The sequence below is a fragment of the Chelonoidis abingdonii genome, chromosome 1 (genome assembly GCF_003597395.2).
Source record: "Chelonoidis abingdonii isolate Lonesome George chromosome 1, CheloAbing_2.0, whole genome shotgun sequence".
NCBI classification, from domain to species: domain Eukaryota; kingdom Metazoa; phylum Chordata; order Testudines; family Testudinidae; genus Chelonoidis; species Chelonoidis abingdonii.
Window position 1 is genome coordinate 308,669,909 of NC_133769.1, and position 18,453 is coordinate 308,688,361.

At 43.1% G+C, this 18,453-nt stretch overlaps 1 protein-coding gene across 1 annotated transcript in view; it reads right to left on the reverse strand.

Moving 5' to 3' along the window:
* Window positions 1–9,471: 9,471 nt before the first annotated feature.
* SUGT1 (SGT1 assembly cochaperone of MIS12 kinetochore complex) overlaps window positions 9,472–18,453 on the reverse strand; it is a 53,382-nt gene continuing 44,400 nt past the window's right edge. The window contains exons 8-10 of the mRNA XM_075061560.1: window positions 12,975–13,065; window positions 11,304–11,485; window positions 9,472–10,033 (exon numbers count right to left, since the gene is read on the reverse strand). Of these exons, the coding sequence (XP_074917661.1) occupies window positions 9,932–10,033; window positions 11,304–11,485; window positions 12,975–13,065 (375 nt within the window). The 3' untranslated portion in view covers window positions 9,472–9,931. The remainder of the gene's footprint in view (window positions 10,034–11,303; window positions 11,486–12,974; window positions 13,066–18,453) is intronic.

An 18,453-nucleotide genomic window follows, 5' to 3' on the forward strand; every position in this document is an offset into this window, starting at 1 on the left:
TCCTGATGCAACAGGATTGGTGGTATTGCCACATTCTTACTGAACAAAACAACCTAAGACACTTACAGAGAGAGTTAATTTGTCTGTACTCAGAGCCACATGCAGATAGTATCTTTAGATCTAAAATCCTAGTTCACAGAATTGAGATGGATGGGAGAGCTATAGCTTGATCAGTTACAAGTTTTACCCTGAGGCTAAACCATTCTATTTGCATGATGACTCAAGGGTGTATAAACACCAATGAATATATATTTTTTCCCCTAAACTAAGAAAGTGAATTAAATCCCAAAGTGGTGAAATAGTACTGGGCTAATGCAGAGAACATCTTAGGGGCTCTTGTCTCTACTTTCATTTAATGAAAGCCTACAGGCAGGTTTTTATCAGACAAAACCAGAAATGTCTTGAAACTAAGTACCGGGAAAGGACAACTTGACTAGTAGAAGAAATCCCCAAATTACCCTTTTTGCCTCAGTTTTTAAGAGCTGCTATAATTTATTTAGCTTTTTTCTTAACAGCACCTATAAAATTCTCTAAATGCATTTTACAAGGGTTATAAACAGTCCATATGTAATACACATTAAGACGACATTCAAATATAATAAACCTCCCACACCAGCCTCCCTAACCAATCTCCCCTAGCACCAGACAGAATAGGAGAACAGGTGACCATTACAGTGTGTCTTGAACGTCATCACATCCAGGATCCGGGAGATTTAAGCGGAAGAGTGAATTCCAAAGCCAAGGACCCCCTCTGAGATCATCCTACTGCCAAGTTTATAGTTACAAGCTGGTTAGATCTTTACTTGATGGTACATCAAGACCACCTCAGTTACATCTATGGTAGACACGTAAGCCAATTTCAGTTCATTCCCACGCTATATTTGCCAAATTCCAAATAAAGGTCTCCCCATCAGTTCAACAAACGTTACTGCCTCTGTACACTACCACTAAGGCCAGATCTACAGTAGGAAAAAACGCGATTTTACAACATATTAGCAAAACACTAACATCCTAGTAAATTGCAAAAAAAAAACAAAACCCAAAAACAAAGAACTCCCCACACCTTATTTCCTAGTGCAGGGGTCAGCAACCTCAGGCACGTGGCTCACCAGGCTAAGCACCCTGGCAGGCCAGGCTAGTTTGTTTACCTGCTGCATTGGAAGGTTTGGCCGATCGTGGCTCCCACTGGCTGCGGTTTGCTGTCCCAGGCCAATGCAGGAGGTAGGAAGCCGCAGCCAGCACATCCCTCGGCCTGCAGCACTTCCCGACGCCCCCATTGGCCTGGGACAGTGAACAACAGCCAGTGGGAGCACCGATTGGCCGGACCTTCCAATGCGGCAGGTAAACAAACTGGCCTGGCCCACCAGAGTGCTTAACCTGGCGAGCCACGTGCTTGAGGTTGCCGACCCCTGTCCTACTGTATACACGGCTGAGCGAGTTAAGGTTTCAATTATCTATATCATTAGAGTCAATTGCTATGTCAGTGTCAGACTCCTGAACATTTTTTTCTGTAAGGTGCCTATTACACTGCTTCCGTTCCAATCCTGCTTGCGCAATGGGACAGTTTACCCACTATGTAGCAGCGAATAGGTTATGGATTAAAGTAGGACACGCACAGGAATTAAAATATGACCGCTCTTGGAGGGTTACATTAGAGCAGTGGCCAGGGGCTGGGTCTGAGGCCAGCACAGGAGCTGGGGCTGGAGCAGCACATGGCTGGGACAGCGAACTGGCTGAGTCAAGGGCTGGAACAGAAATACATTTTTTTAGATGAATATTTCGGAGAAGCCATGCCCCTGTTTGCCCCCACTCCCCCATGCATGCCCCTGAATGAAGGATAAATTGGTTGAGACTCAACCTAGAAAAGGCTGTGATAAAGCTTAAGGGAAGCAAGCAAAATAAAATAGCAACATTTTATCAGCACCTCACACTTAAGGGGGATGGGGTTGCTTTAAGTTGATTGCCAAGAATTGTGACTCAAAGTCTTTTTGGCTCCCTGGATGCTTCTGAATAACCAGGAAATAGCTGTTGCCAGACTTGGCAAGAAGATAGTATCAGCTCCTTTCAGAGGGAAGACTTCTCTTCTGCATATGGCTAAAATGTAAACCCTGAAAATGTACAAAAGGCAAAGGTTTAGCCACATGGTCAGAAACAAAGCTGATCCTGATCCGTTTTCCACTGTGGAAATTTCTGATAAACGCAAAACCTTTTATTTTTTGTCTACATTTTCCACAGAGGTTTGAATTTTTAGACCAAAACAATATTTTGGCCAAAATATTTCAATACAAAAAGTTGTCCACAGAAAACCTGTCTTTTGCAAAAAAAAAAAAAAAAAAAAATTCATTTAACCAGAAACCTAATTTTCCCCGCAGCAGTTTTGATGGAAAATTTTTGACCAGCCCTTGTCATAGGAAATGAAAGCTGCACCACATTCACTTCCACAACTGTGAATTGTATAGAGTGTCACTGGAGAGCTCCCTACTTACTAACGGCAAGTTTTCATGACATAGTGATAGAAATATTTGAGCCTTTTCTCCAAATAATGGCTTGGCACTGGTACAGCTGCTGTAATATGGGTACTAGTCCTGACACACATGTTGGTCAACAGACACTACTATGAACAGTTCCAGCTCATGGCGCACATGCGCACCCGCAACCGGAATTCACATAGGGACCATCACTCAAAGAAGTTGTTCCCATTGCAGCAGCAATAATGAGTACACCTGTGGGGTGCATCAGCTGCTTGAATTCACAGACAGATGGCTCAGTCCATTAGGGCTGAAAACTCTGAAAAAGCAGAGCCTGCCACAGCATTCTGGGGAAGGCGTCCAAAATTCTGGAATCCCCAAACAGAAGGGTTTCTATTGACTATAATCACACCACAATGCACCCAGCTTGCCTGAGGATTCTGAAGAGGGTTGGACTGTTTATGAAATGTCCCAGACATAACGGTAGACTCATTTTATACCAGGCAGGGGAATTTTTAAATCTGTTTCTGCTTTGGATGAAAAGCCCAGCTGTTCGTTCCTTTAAATCCTTTAATTTAAAGCAATCTTTTCCCTCACCCAATTCCTTGGAAAGAAGTTGTAAATGATAGCTGATACTTTCCTTCATTGGATACAATGGGGCAGCTCAATTAACAAGGCACTCTTAAGAGCTGCCCTTCACCTCTGTGCAACATAAATATTTACATACATTCTTCATCTTCATACTACTAAGGACATAGCTTCATGAGCACTACCTGCATGACAAGCTAGGGTGGAATCCTACAGCTTTTCAGTGTGCTGTTCACTAAATGGGTCAACCCTGCTGATGTGCACTAAAAGTTCCTTAGTGTGCACTGATGTGCCACTGATTCAAACAAAAAAATCCTCCTGGTTTCAATATATGCCTTGGATTACAGAGTGTTGTCAAGCACTGATAAAGACAACAGCTGTGTCCAACTGAAGCAGCTGTGGCATTGCTATGATGGGTGAATCTCTCCCATATGTATAAGCCAGTTCTGCCCTTAATTACATCTTCAATTGAAGTAATGGGTGCTGCACGTGTAAAAATGAGGAATACAATCCTACAGTTTGAAAACAGCTTTGAATGAAAACTGACATACTACACCCATCACCTTCCTCCAAATGCCTCTAGCAGCATGGAGCAAACGTTTGTCCATTCATCTGCAAAAGATCCACCATTTAAACCAGCACAGGCTCTGTACCATAGCCAGCCTTCTAACTGGATTGACCAGGGTCAAGAAAATCAGACATATAGATTTTGAGAGGGGATTTTTTTTAAAACATCACCTTCTCTAGAACTTTCCCCATAAGAGGAAGATTAGAGACTGGGCAATAATTGGAGAGAATATCAATGTTAAGAATTTGCTTCCTGAGCAAGTGCCTAAGAATTTCTTCTCTGAGAAGCATGTTTATTCTGAAGTTCCTACAATCTAGATCTTATAAAAGTTGCAATACTGAAACTGTTCAGATGTAGCAAAAAAAAAAACTAGATTGTGTTTAAGCATTATTAGCTGTATATGAGAAAATCTGTTTCACTCACCTGAAAACTGTAGTGGCCTGGATACATAAATTCAGCAGTGATGGGTTCTTCAGTCCCCATGCTGTAGCAGGCAGCATCAAATGTTTTTGATTGGCTGGGCTGACTCTCCAGGTAACTCCTCCCACAGGAGAGCCCCTCCAGAGAGTCACTTCTAAAGTTAATAACTGTCGTATCTGACTAAATCATTTTTTCAAAATGTATTAACAGATAAAACTGTCCATCTTTAAGTAGTAATAACTGTCCAACCTGAGAGAGAAAAATCATAAATTGAGATGATCCCAAGGGGCACTGATTAAATGCAAGACAGTTTTCCCATCACCTCCCTAAAAAAAAAAAAAAAAAAAAAAAGAGGGAAGAATATGCAAAACTTTTAAAAATTAACCCCTGTAAGAAGGAAATGAAAAATATGGGATAAATTTATGGACCCAACCCCCTACCAGAAGTAAACAATTTCAGCTGACGCACATTTCCTCATTCTCACTGCAGGGGCTGGGTCCATAAACTCAGCACTGATGGGACTTTGGTAGCAGTTCTCCTCCCCTTCCCCTATTACTATCAATTATTGGGTGGGCTAAGAGAGAACCTACCTTCCAAAGGCTGCCTTGCCTGACTGAAGTCTATAAATCTTAGAAACTTCTGTGAATGAATGCAGGGATGCCTTCCCCAAGTTGCTGCCCTGAAAATTTGTTCATCTGGTGTAGTGGACCTGCCACCCTACTCTGTTCATCTTGAACAGAGAAATTTTCCCCTTGACCTCTGAAATTCCCCACCTAATGTATCTTGATATGAAGGCCCTGGAGGCTTTCTGTCCCTTAACTCTGTGGTGTATTAGAACAAATCAAGCAGATGTTTTTCTGAAAGTCTGTTCTAATATAGATATAAATTGCCCTCCTGATGTCTAAGGTGTGCCAGACCCTTTCTTTCAGATGGGCTGGATTTGGGCAAAAGAAGGGGAGCAAAATCTCCTGGGACCAGGGGGAAAAAAGAATTTATATTAGGGGTGAATGATGGGTCTGTCATTATGGAAAATACAATTCTGAGGGAAGACAGAGAAGGCTCCCAACTCTTAGACCCTTCATGAGGATATTCTGACCACTAGAAAAGTAACTTTAAATGTCACAAAATACACACACACTTTGGACAGGGGTTTGAAAAGTGAACTTAAGGTTTTCAATACTAGGAAAAGATCCCAGGGAGCTACCATATGAATAGGAGATTAGTTCGGGGGAATTTTTGATGCGAGGGTGATGGGATAAGTGAGATTGACCCTCAGCTGCCAAAACTGAATATAAAGAACCAATGTGGGCATTCTAAGTGTGTTGTCCTGCAGCCCCAGAGACAGACATGTTTGTAAGAATTCTAGGACCAATTTGATTAAAATTAATTTGCCAATTATCCTCTTGATATGCACAAGGAATCAAAACTTCTCCATAATACTGTATAATGAGAATTGTTAGAAAAACGTATGGACTTCAGTAGGGTTGAGATCACATCCTTTGAGTATCCTAGGTTATATCTCAATATCAAGGCAGTCAGGTTCAGGGATGCCAGGCTGTGATGAAACAGACAGCCCTGAGATAAAGTGGATCATAGTGGTAGTGGGGGGGCCCACAGACAGCTCCACAAAGTCTGAAAATCAGGGATGTCTGGGCCAGTGTGGTGCAATCAGAATCACTGTAGCCTGTTGTCTCTGTATATGTTGGATGTTGTTATCATAGGAAAAGGAAGAAATTCATCTAGCAAAGCCTTAGGCCATACCTGTGAGAGGGCACTGATTCCCTGGACCAATGGTCTCTCCTCTTGGCATAAAAGTTATTTGTTTTGACATTGGAGCTGGGTGTAAAAAGATCGCAGGTTGATTTCCCAAAAAACTAGACTATGCAACTGAACTCCCTCTGGTGGAGGCACTGTTCCCCCGGTCTGTGATTTTGCAGCTGAGCCAGTCTGCCATAGCATTGTTCTTTGACATGCATGGCTCAGACTGATGGATGTCTCTCTCAGCCCCCCTAAAGGCAGCTGTGGCTTCTGCTTGTAACAAGCTTGACCAGGTGCCCCTTTGTTTGTCTTTGTATGCCACATCAGTAGCGTTCTCTGTGAATCAAAGTATGGACCTGGAGTTTAAAGGTAGGGAGGAGTGTCTGAAGGGCTAGGCTAGGCAAATCACTCACAGTTCCTAACAGTTTTATACAGCAGTGAGATTCCATCTGCAACCACTGAAACTGTACCATGTGCCAAGTTGCGTGAGTTTCCCAGCCCTCTAAGCTAACATCCGTCTTCATAGTATGTCTCTGCAATATCAAATGAATGCTGCTCATGAATCTTGTCAGAAGTCATTACCATCCAAGGAAGGAAAGTCTTACAGTGAGAGATGGAATTGTGATTGAAAGCAAGGAAGCTCAGCAAGTAGTACTGCAGACACTGGAGATGAAACTTTGCCCATGTGAATAGGTATATGCATGAAACACACAAGTCCACAATCAGTCCTTCATATGGAAATGTGGACTGTGCCGGATATTGCTGCAGAATTCATGCCTACCTGTCTCTGGAAAGGAAAGCCCTGTGGAGTGTGGTTTCCACCCAAACCCCCAGGTGTCCTATTGTCGGTGTAGGGCTGAGCTGTCTTTTCTCCTGATTATAAACCTAGGTTGCACCCTGGGGGGTGGGGCTGTTCATTGTCTGTTCCTGACTGACATCCATAGGGAGGGGACTTATCAGGATGTTGTTGTGAAAAGGGTACAGGTGTACCCCTAACATTGGAATGTCACTATCGCTACCAGGACCTTTGTGAATAGCCTAGGGGTAGTGGCAATGCCAAAAGGGCTTCTTACTGCATGTGCCAAGTGCAAACCTCCGGTACAGTCAGTGGACCAGAAGGATGGAAATGTGGAGATGTTCCTCCCTCAGGTCCACTGAGATTAGGAAATCCCCCTGGGTGACAGCCACCATGGTGGTCTGAGCAGTCTCCATTTTTAACTTGTGGGATTGAATTGATTTATTGAGAGTCTTGAAATCCAGCCCCACCCTGTCTTCCCAATTTTTTGTGAATCAGAAAAACCCAGGGAGCATAAACCCTGACATCATTCCTGGTTTAGGTCAGGCTCTACTGCCCTTTGAAGACGATTCATTTGCCTGAACATGGTCTTCCTCTTGGAGGGGCTGAGAGAGAAAGGAAAAATTTGAAGTAGGGATCCTTTTGAATTCTATGGTGGACCCTTTGGTTTATCATCTGTCTGTGGTAGTCATTTGTCTGTGGTAGTCATGGTTTATCATCTGTCATTTTAGATTGGTAAAGCAGACACCATTTCAAATTATGTCCCTTTTACTATATAAAAGAGAAATTAAATTAAATTTTAGACTATAGCCAGAACACTAAAATAGTCATTCTATTTTCAAACTTTTGTAGACAAGACAATTTGCAATTGCCCAGTAAGCAATCCTGGAGTTTAGTTAAATGCAGTAATTTATCTACAATGTGCGATTTAATACTCCAACACTGAAATGGAGGAATTTTTTGGAAGAAGGTAGTATTCTGTTTTCTTCACTCATTCAAAGGTCCACCATCAAAGCCTATCCACCTTCAGAGCCTGTCAATAGCACTTCATGGAAGAGCTAAAGAGCATTAGGACATGTTTCTTCCTTATTTCGTAAGTGGCATCATTATTGGGGTTATAGTGATTCACATTCAGTTTGTAATCCAACAATGTTATACAGTTACTAAAAAGACTATCATAATTCTGAGGTGTATTTACTGAAGCGTCATATGTAAGACATGGGAGGTAACTTCCCCGCTCTGCTCAGCACTGGTGAGACCTCAGCTAGAATATTGTGTCCAATTCTGGGCACCACACTTTAGGAACAATGGACAAATCAGAGAGTCCAGAGAAGAATAACAAAAATTACAAAAGGTTTAGGAAACCTGACCTAGGAAGAAAGGTTAAACAAAGTGGACATGTTTAGTCTTGAGAAAAGAAGATTGGAGGGGGGACCTGATAAAAGGGGTTAAGGCAGGGGTAAGTCAACAGGTGGACCATGGGCCAAATCCAGACTGCCCGACGCTTTTGAATGAATAGCGAAATCTTTTTACTTACCTATTATCACTATTGTTATTGTGGTGTGAAAAATGTTTCTCTGGAGTCTGGACCTTGACTAAGAGATCTGGACCTTAACAAAAAATAATAGACCATCCCTGTGTTTACAAAGACAAGGGTGGTCAACTGTTGAACACACAGTAATGGTCTTACTATGCAGCAAGGGAGATTTGTGTTAGATATTACAGAAAAGTTTCTAACTATAAGGGTACTAGAGCTTTGGAATAGCCTTCCAAGGACAGTGTGGAATCCCCATCACTGGAGGTTTCTGAGAACATGTTGCACAAATATGTGAGGGATGATCTAGGTTTACTTGGTCCTGCCTCAGCCCAGGGGGCTAGACTAGATGACCTCTTGAAGTCATACACTTCTATGATTCTTTTACACCCATTATAAAAGCTTTGTTTTACTGATATCTGTTTCATAAGCAAAATTAAAACTTTTCCCCCACCACCACTCTGATCAGTTTCCCCTTCCCACCCAGACTACATGAAACCTCTACTATTTTAGTGAACTGTGCTTGCAACAAGCAGTTAACAGATCAAGAGAAGGACAGCTCACAATTTTGGCGGCTGCTGGCACAGGTCTCAATGTTACAGTGATGGAATAAGGCACGAAAAGAGGGATATGAGAACACATTTACATCCCCTTGAAGGCTCACAGCCAACCAAGCAACATGTGCATGGAGATATAGGATGGGGGCTCATCCCAGATGATTCTGACCCCCCATTTCTGTAAATATTACCTTTTAAAACTTATCAGGATGGAAGACCTGCCTGTACTGGTGTAGACCAAAAGTGAAGGATGCTGGGGCTATTCTCTAAACATACTGAAATACTCAATGCAATGTCCTGCATTTTAGAAGATCTATACAATCAAAAAGTGATTGTAAGAAAATCTGTGCATTGTTGTTTTTCTAACCCCTTTCCCCATGAGAAACGGAGGACTGACAAACATCTGTTTATAGAAGAGGCAGACAGAGCTTTCCCAGATCTAGCAATCCTCTCTTCTCTTTCCCCTGCCACCCCCGCCTGGTGCTGCAGATCCACCCACAGGTAGGAACGATGGGAGCCCTAGCAATTCCTCACTCCTGCTGCTTCTACTTCAGATTTCCTTCCCTGGTGATTCCTCTCCCTCCAAGAAGAGGAGAACAGGGAGCTCCTTCTTTTAGCAGAGCGGGAGTCTTGCTCCTATGTACTCACAAACTTGGTTCCCAGTATCTGTACTACTTAGCTATTACTTCTCCAAATATCAATTTTGATTTTACGTTTTTTCTTCCACATCTGAGTTTTCAGACTTAAAAATAAAATGAACCAAACTTCTTTATGGAAAAATGTATATTTTATAGTTTTATTCTTAAGCAGAGTTAGAGAGCAAACAATTAACACTGTAGTTGAAAAGTGTGTTTACCCAAAGTTGCCAGAGCTAATAAATTATTCAACAGAAATACTGTGAATTAAAAATAAGGCAATAATCCAAAACAGTCCATTAAAGGTCTCCTCATCCCCAAAAGTACAGAACTGATAAAGCTGGTAGAAAATGTGTATTTATGACTTATGACTTAGTTAAATCTGTTTCTGAAAACTCCTCATGGACAGGAGTGATGAAAAACAGGCTTCCATTCCTGATTAAACCTTAACACCTGCAGACAAAGGAATTACTAAAGCACGCAAGATGTAAAGACAATAATTCCGATCTTCAAGGGAACATTCAGTGTCTTAAATCCAAGAATGCTATGTCCATACACAATGGTCAGTGTGTGAATATGGGCAATACAAAGGTGCCAAATCAGCAGATTAGAATTTTTTCCATTCCATGTCATCAGGAGGATTTACGTCTACCTTCCTTTTGCCCACATCAGACCAGTTGGTGCTCAGAACAGTCCCTCCAGACTCCATCTGCAATATGGAAGAACATTTGTTTAGTTTGTTCCAGTTAGTTATAGCTAGTCATTTAAAATGATCCACTTTTTTTTTTTTATAGCAGATTAAGTTTTACAAGACTAGAGTCTGCAGGAAACAATGCACTAACGCAGATAACTTTGGAATTCTCCAGAACTTAAACCCTTCCCTGTAGACTATGTGCAATTATGATTATATTAAATGAAGATGACTTGATCTAGACATAGGATGTGCACATGATTTTTGTATCAATCTTTGCATATTCTGCACATAAGACTTCTGACATTAAAATTTAATAAAGCAATAATTTCTGTCGTCATATGTCCATTTCTGATGTGATTACGGCAAATAAGTACTGGCATTGCTTCAATATACAGTAGCCTCTAATGGTCCAATCATAGACTCATAGACTTTAAGGTCAGAAGGGACCATTATGATCATCTAGTCTGACCCCCCGCACAATGCAGGCCACAGAACCTCACCCACCCACTGCTGTAACAAACCCCTAACCTATGTCTGAGTTACTGAAGTCCTCAAATTGTGGTTTGAAGACCTCAAGCTGCAGAGAATCTTCCAGCAAGTGATCCATGCCCCATGCTGCAGAGGAAGGTGAAAAACCTCTAGGGCCTCTGCCAATCTGCCCTGGAGGAAAATTCCTTCCCGACCCCCAATATGGCTATCAGTTAAATCCTGAGCATGCATTCTTGTGCACTCAAACTCCTATTGAAAAATTAGCAATTGACAGAAAAACAAGGAGGAGTCAGGTTCTCTCCTCTGGGGATCTTTCAATCAACCACGAAGGAGCAAATTGCTTCAGCTGACATTGGTATAGGCTCAAACAAACAAATAAGCAAGGATGGAGAGCAATCTTTGTGCTTCAAGTCTAAGCTCACCACTCAGAATTAACAATATGGAGAAATGCAACTCATCCATATGCCAGTACATAAAAATGCTATCATACCAATATCACTGGATCATTTGGTCTTGTACTCAGTAGGGGCTGAGTTTTCAACTGCTAGAGATTATAATTATATATATATATACACACACACAGACGGTCTTGTGCATTTATGCATTTTACCACAATTGCAGATGCAAACAGAGAGCTGTCTAAATATTTATTTGCCTCCGACTACTGTATTTGCATATGCAAATGGCATGGCCCACAAAATTTGGCCTCAAGGTTTGGTTTGGTTTTTTTTTTTTTTAGTTTTGGTTATTCACTTTATAGCATTCACAAATATGTAAGGATAGATTGAAGTCTTACGAAGGATTTGTTCATGGCACGTTTCACTTCATCTGTACCATCTGAATAGATTTGCTGAAAGAGTTTATTTAAAGCGGCGTCCCCCTCTAATTTTTCATTCTTTTCTTCTTCTTTGATCTCAACCACCAATTTATCCCAGTTTCTTGTATAATGAGAGGATGATGGATATAGATGTTTGGAGTCTGGAAATAACATTTGCAGTAAGTTAAATCGGCATTTTTGGCAACCTTTACAGCATGAAATAATTAATCCCACCCAGAATTGAGCAAAAAGGACCATGAATCTGTAAGTGAAGATCTTGCCAGACAAGTCTGATTGCTTTTTTGGACAGAATTTTAAAGCTAACAAACAAAGGGAATTGCAAGAGGTAGATTTTTCTGGTGGATCATCTGATACAGCACAATATCCTATCTTTTAAAATTCAGTCTGATTGGGTTAAATAGGAGCCATGTTTAAGGATTAAAATTGGCTGAAGAACAAGGAAGTGATGAACTGGCAATGTATTCAAGTGTCACAAGGTAAGTGTTAGAGCAGGTGTTATTCAAGATCTTAGGATCTGATCCAATGACCAGAAGTCACTGGGAGTTCTTCCATTCAATGGGTGTTGGATCACAGCCTTAATGATCCCTATAAGACTAAGTAATAGTCACATTAAAATATCATGCAATTCATACTAAAAATCAGGAGGCATTGCAAACATCAGGGAGATCAGGTAAAAAAGGAACCTAGCAAGACTGAAAACATGGGGAGAAATGAAGATCATCTTGAAAACTTATCTAAGCAAAATGAAGAGGGAGGGAGAAACCAGGAAAGCAGTAAAGCTGAAAAGCCCTATATGATATAAACATAGAAGTTGAGCTTGCACTGAATGTGACAGCAAAAAAAGTTAATGCCATTTTGGACTACATATGCAGAATCATCACAGGTACAACCATTGCTCTACAAATCTGACACTGCAAATAAAATAATTCTTTTAGGTCTGGGTGCCTCAATAACAAAAATATGGAAGTAAATCAGAAGGAAGAAGATGAACACAACAACAGGAATAGATTAGGCAGCTATGGAGACTTATTTATAAGGAAACATTAACCAGCGCAATAAGTAGCTTGGCTAAGAATGATGGGAGTGGAGGAGCACAGAGCATACCAGGCATGTACAGATGACAACTGTGAAAATGAAAGGGGAGAGGCATTTTAGATGGTACAAAGGGGTATAAGTAATGAGCTGAAATTAAAGGAAAATTAAACCCAGTATCAGGAAAATCTTTTGATGTATGTGAGTGCTATTAAACTAAAATTTTCTCCAAAAGATACAAGCCCCTCTCAATGCAACAAAGAAGAATATAACTTAACTAGGCAGCCCAATCAAACGATAAGCTCCCAGAGAAACCCAGATGACAAGCATGCATCCTGAATAATCCCCTTAGGTAGAAGAAAGCCTTGAGCAGAGTGAACAGCTGAATTCTTAGGGCTTACCTACAGATCAGAATCCATTCCCACTACACATGAAGTTCATGAAATTAGAGTATCAGAATTACATGTTTACATCTACTCTAGGTAAACCTATTATTACAATATTTCACATGTATAAGATCTTCTATGTAATTGGGAAGAACATTAATAGGACAATATGTATATTTGCATTAAATGCTAAATGAGGTAAAAAACAAACCTGATATGTATTGTTTTAGCTTAGCAGACTCTCCCGTCCCCTCCAGCTTCTCCCATCTCATAGCCTCTGGCTTCTTCATTTTTATCTCAATCTATATAACATACAAGATATATAAAGACCAAAATCTGTAATTCCAGATCACAATAAATAGTTTTGCAGATTAAAGTACGCTAGGTTGCAGGACAGTCTGAGGTAGCAGATATTAATTTATGACAAAAAATCTCAAATCTATGACATCCAGTGACACAAAAGTTAACCTATGCAAAATTTTATTACACTGATTCTCCTCCCTTTTTACTCTCTATTGTTTATTATTCACGCGAGTGTTTCAAATTAAGATTGTAAACTCTTAGGGCAGGGACTGCATCTTTCTGCATGTCAATACAGTATCTAACACGAATCCCCATACTTAGAGCCTTTCAGCACTATAGCAATACAAGTTATACATAAGAACTAAATGCAACTTTTACATCAACAGGGCTGCAGAATCAAAATTCAGTAGCTTACCTCAAACTTCTCTCACATTTAAAGGTTTAGTACTTGAAGCACAATACATAATTACAGACTATGCAACAGCCTGAAGCTATTAACAGTTTCCAGAAGACATTAAAAACCCTATAGTGTTAGCTGGTTTAGTGGATAAATAGTCTGTTGGGGGAGAAAATGTCCGGTATTCATTCCGAATTTGGCACTGAGCATAGACACACACGGTAAACGCAATCTAAAAGAGCTCTCTAAACAGCCATATATTTATCAGCTGCACCCTCTTAGCCCTTTACTTTGAAATGGCCATATTCAGATGCCTTCTCATAGTTGTTAAACTTGTATTTTTGCTTTGCAACTTTGTAACTCAATAGCCAATGGGAAAATCAAAACAGATACTGACTTCTGTAGCATTTAGGAAAACTATATTTATATTTAAGACAACTTCACCTCAAAACAGAATTATACTGCTCACTTATAAGTATACAGTTAGTACGATGCTATAGTACATTAAATTGTCTTATTAATTATTAAAATTTCCCAATTTCGTCTGATCAGAATACATAGTTTTACCTAAAGCCACTATAACCTGGGGATCCCTGCAGACCTAAGAACAAAGAGACCTTTGTAAAAGGCTAGTCCCAGAGCTCCGAGCAACAAGCTGCTTAAACATCATTATGCTGATCAGATATTTGAACTTATTTCACCCATTCATCAAATCAGCTGCAATAAGCAATAATTTAAGATGGTTTTTAAAACAGGAAGTAAACTCACAGTCATTTGTTCAATGCCTAGGTTTCTGTTTTGAAGTCCAGCGTATTCAAAGCTGTATGTTGGGTTTTAAAAATGCATGACACATTCATTTATCCCTGCATTTTCTTTGGGAGGGTTGTACATCATTCCCCTTTCCTACATGAGTTTACACAGAGATTTACTTTGTTTACCAACAACCTAGAAAAGTGAAACAAAACATGGAACTTTAGTGGTAAGTGATGAGAACGCCCCCAAAAGAGGCAAGGATGGATTTCAACAAATGTGTTTTAATATACTCTCAGGTCTAAGAAGATCAGCCCAAAGCAAAACAATGCTTCCTCCTCCACCATATACTCTGATCTCAGCTGCTGTTCGTACATGCAGAAACACATCACCTCCTCCCACCAAGTCAATACTCAGAAAACAGTTACTCACCTTTGTAACTGTTGTTCAACATGTTTTGCCCTTATCGATTCCAATTAGGTGTGCACGTGCTGCGTGCACGATCATCAGAGAATTTTTACCCTAGCAACACCTGGTAGATTGGCTGTGGAGCCCCCCTGGAGAGTTGCCTTAATGGCGCTGGATATGTACCCCTGCCGACCCAGTGTCCCCTCAGTTCCTTCTTGCCAGCTACTCCGACAGAGAGGAAGACGGGTAGGTTTGGAATGGATATGAGCAACACATCCCGAAGAACAACAGTTACAAAGGTGAGTAACCGTCTTTTCTTCTTCGAGGGCTTGCTCATATCGATTCCAAGACTCCTAAGCCTTACCTAGGTGATGGGGTCAGAGTGAGACATTACTGACTACAGAACTGCTGAACCAAATCCAGCATCATCTCTAGACCACTGAACTAACGCATAGTGAGCGGCAAAGATATGTACCGATGACCAAACCGCAGCTCTAAGATCTTGTGAATCGGAACCTGGGCCAAGAAAGTGGTCGATGAGGCTTGAGCCCTTATGGAGTGGGTGGTAAGGCGTGGAGTCAGGACACCGGCCAAGTCCTGGCAAGCATGGATACAGGCCATGATCCAAGAGGAGATGCGTTGCGAGGAGACCGGTAGGCCTTTCATCCGGTTGGCCACTGCAATGAAGAGCTAGGTCGTTTTCCAAAATGGCTTCGTATACTTAATATAGAATGCGAGGGCCCTACGGATGTCCAGAGAGCGCATACGTTGATTCTGTCGCGGAGTGTGCGGCTTTGGATGAAAGATGGGAAGGAAAATGTCCTGCTTCACATGAAAAGCTGATACCACCTTGGTGAGAAGGCACGGTGGGGGCAAAGCTGCACTTTGTCTTTATGAAAAATTGTATACAGCGGCTCCAACGTGAGGGTTCTGATTTCAGATACGCATCTCGCTGAAATGATGGCTACAAGGAAGGCAGTCTTCCAAGATAGGTAAAGGAGTGAGCAGGTGGCCATTGGCTCGAATGAGGGCCCCGTGAGCCTGGAACGGACCAGGTTAAGGTCCCATGCTAGAACTGGTTGTCGCACTTGTGGGTAGAGGCAATCTAAATCCTTCAGAAATCTAACGACCATCGGGTTGGAGAAGACAGAGGAAGCACGTTCTCCTGGATGGAAAACCGAGATGGCCGCCATGTGCACCCTGACAGATATCCCCAGGCCCTGCTGCTTTAGAGATAGGAGACAATCTAGGATGAGAGGTATCAATGCCTGCAACAGGGGCGTGTCACGCTGCTTGAGCCAACAGGAGAAATGCCTCCATTTAGCCAGGTATGTGGCTCGAGTGGAGGGTTTCCTGTTGCCTAAGATAACCTGCTGCACCGACTGTGAGCAGAGTAACTCCGACTGAGTTAGCCATGCAGCATCCACGCTGTAAGGTAGAGTGATTGCAGGTCGGGGTGACAGAGTCATCTGTGGTCCTGCGAGATGAGGTTCAGCCACAGTGGGAGCGTGATAAGGCTCTACCGACAATCCTAGGAGTGTGATGTACCAGCGCTACCTGGCCATGCTAGGGTGACCAGAATCATGCATGCCTTGTCCCTGCGCAGCTTAAGTAGGACCTTGTGGACCAGCAGGAATGGAGGGAAGGCGTAGAACAGCTGGTCTTTCCATGGACGTAGGAAAGCATCTTAGCTCCCTTAGAACCCCCTCGATCGCTCCCACAGACAGGAGCGTTAGGACATCCTGTATAAGGAGCTGCTCGTGAGATGGGTCCCTGAAGAGGGACAGGGAGGAAGGATGGGAGGGAGGGGAGAAAGAAAACTGGAGAGAACATCTCTTTTCCACCGTGAGAAGAAGCCACTAATCTGAAGTTATTTGGGACCATGCATGGTGGAAATGGGAGAGACAGACAATCTCGAAATGGAGAAGGATCCTGGATGGTGACTGATACGTCATCTTCAGGCACACCTTCAAAAGTTTTGCTTAGGCCCCGCTGATGGTTTGGGAGGGCCTTGGTTTTGACCAGGTTGGTGGCCGGTGGATTTCCTTCTACTACCTTGTTCGCGTCTTCTATAGAAGTCCTGCCTCGGACCAGGGGGAGGGTAAAACCTTTGAGGCTGCAGCTTAAAAGGCTTGCGCTGGGTCACCAGGTGTGCATACCCAGGGAGTGCATGATAGCCCTAGAATCTTTCAGGCTTTGTAATCTAGCATCTGTCTTGTCTGAGAACAGGCCCTGACCATCAAATGGCAGGTCCTGCAGAGTCTGTTGCAGCTCTGGTGGCAGGCCAGATACCTGCAACCAGGAGATGTGTCACATGGCTATGCCTGATGCCAGGGTCCTAGCCGCAGAGTATGCTGCATCTAAGGAGGCCACCTTTTTGCCCTCCTCCTCTAAGGCCCCCAAACTCGTCCCTGGACTCCCACAGAATTAAGTTCTGAAATTTCCCCATGGAGTTCCACGAGTTATAGTAATATTGGCTCAGGAGCCCTTGTTGGTTTGCAAACCTGAGCTGAAGACCTCCTGCTGAATAAATTTTACGCCCAAACAGATCTAGACGCCTGGCGTCTTTTGATTTGGGCACTGGGACCTGTTGACCATGCCGTTTCCCTTGCGTTCACCAAGGATACCATTATGAACATGGATGAGAGTGAGTATAAAAGGTACTCATACTCCTTGGAGGGGACAAAGTATTTCCTCTCCACTCCTCTAGCCATCAGTGGGATAGAGGCAGGGGTCTGCCATACTGTCTTGGCGGTGGTCTGGATGGTGCGGATGATGGGCAACACTACTCGGGACAGGGCCTCCGCCGAAAGGATGTCTATCACTGGGTCCTCCAACCACTACCTCCTCTGCTTGGAGATCCATATTACATGCCACCCTACATAAAAGGTCTTGGTGGATACGAAGGTCTACTACGGGAGGACTCGAGGCTGTTGTCCCCGCCACTGCCTTCTCTGGAGAAGATCATGAAGATGCCACAGGGTCCAGGTGATCCTGTGGTGGATCATGTAGCAAGGAGCCCTGTTGCCCAGGATCCGCTACACCAGGGCCTGCCTGCATTGAGGTAGTGCAGCTGCTTCCATACCCCCCAGAGGGGGACGACTTATGGTGGCTTCTGGTACCCGTGGTTCTGAATGGGCTGAGCAGAAGGCCCCTGACGGAACCCCTTGGGCTTGGTGGTATGCCCACGGTGCGAAGGACCATTATGCAGGATCCTGATTAAGGTCTTAGCCTTCGTCATGCCATTTACCCACATTACCCTTACCCTAGCCTGAAGCAGGGTAGGCTGAGCATGAGGCACCCTCAGACTGCAATGACCGTGAGGCGGAGCGTGAAGGCCAAGACGGCGCAGAGTGCATGTGTGTCGACTCTCCGAGGCGTGGTGAAGACTGGTACCGGCCACTGGAGAGCGGTGCCAGTGAGGTGTCAGGTGCAGTACCGGGATCAAAATCAACGTCTATGACTGACCCGGTACTGGGATCCAGACTTGGACTGCGACGACAAATGTCTGCAGGAGTGGTACCAGAATCCGGGAAGGAGATCGGCGCTGTGATCAGTGCCAGGAGCAACGTCGGGAGTCCGAATAGTACTGCGGACCAGAGTTGTGCTGAGATGCGGACCAGCGCCATGAGTACGACTGGCGTCGTGAGAGGGAACGGTGTTGGGACTGCGAACGGCACCTGGATCGGGACCGGTGCCGCGTCTCCACGCTAGGAGATGGCGGACGTGTTAGGGTAGGCTTTCCCCTAGACTGTATAACAGAAGTTGGAGGTGGTGCCAAAGCCTGTGCCAGTGTAGGCTCTGTGAGGGCAATGAGGTCTCTAGCTGTTGT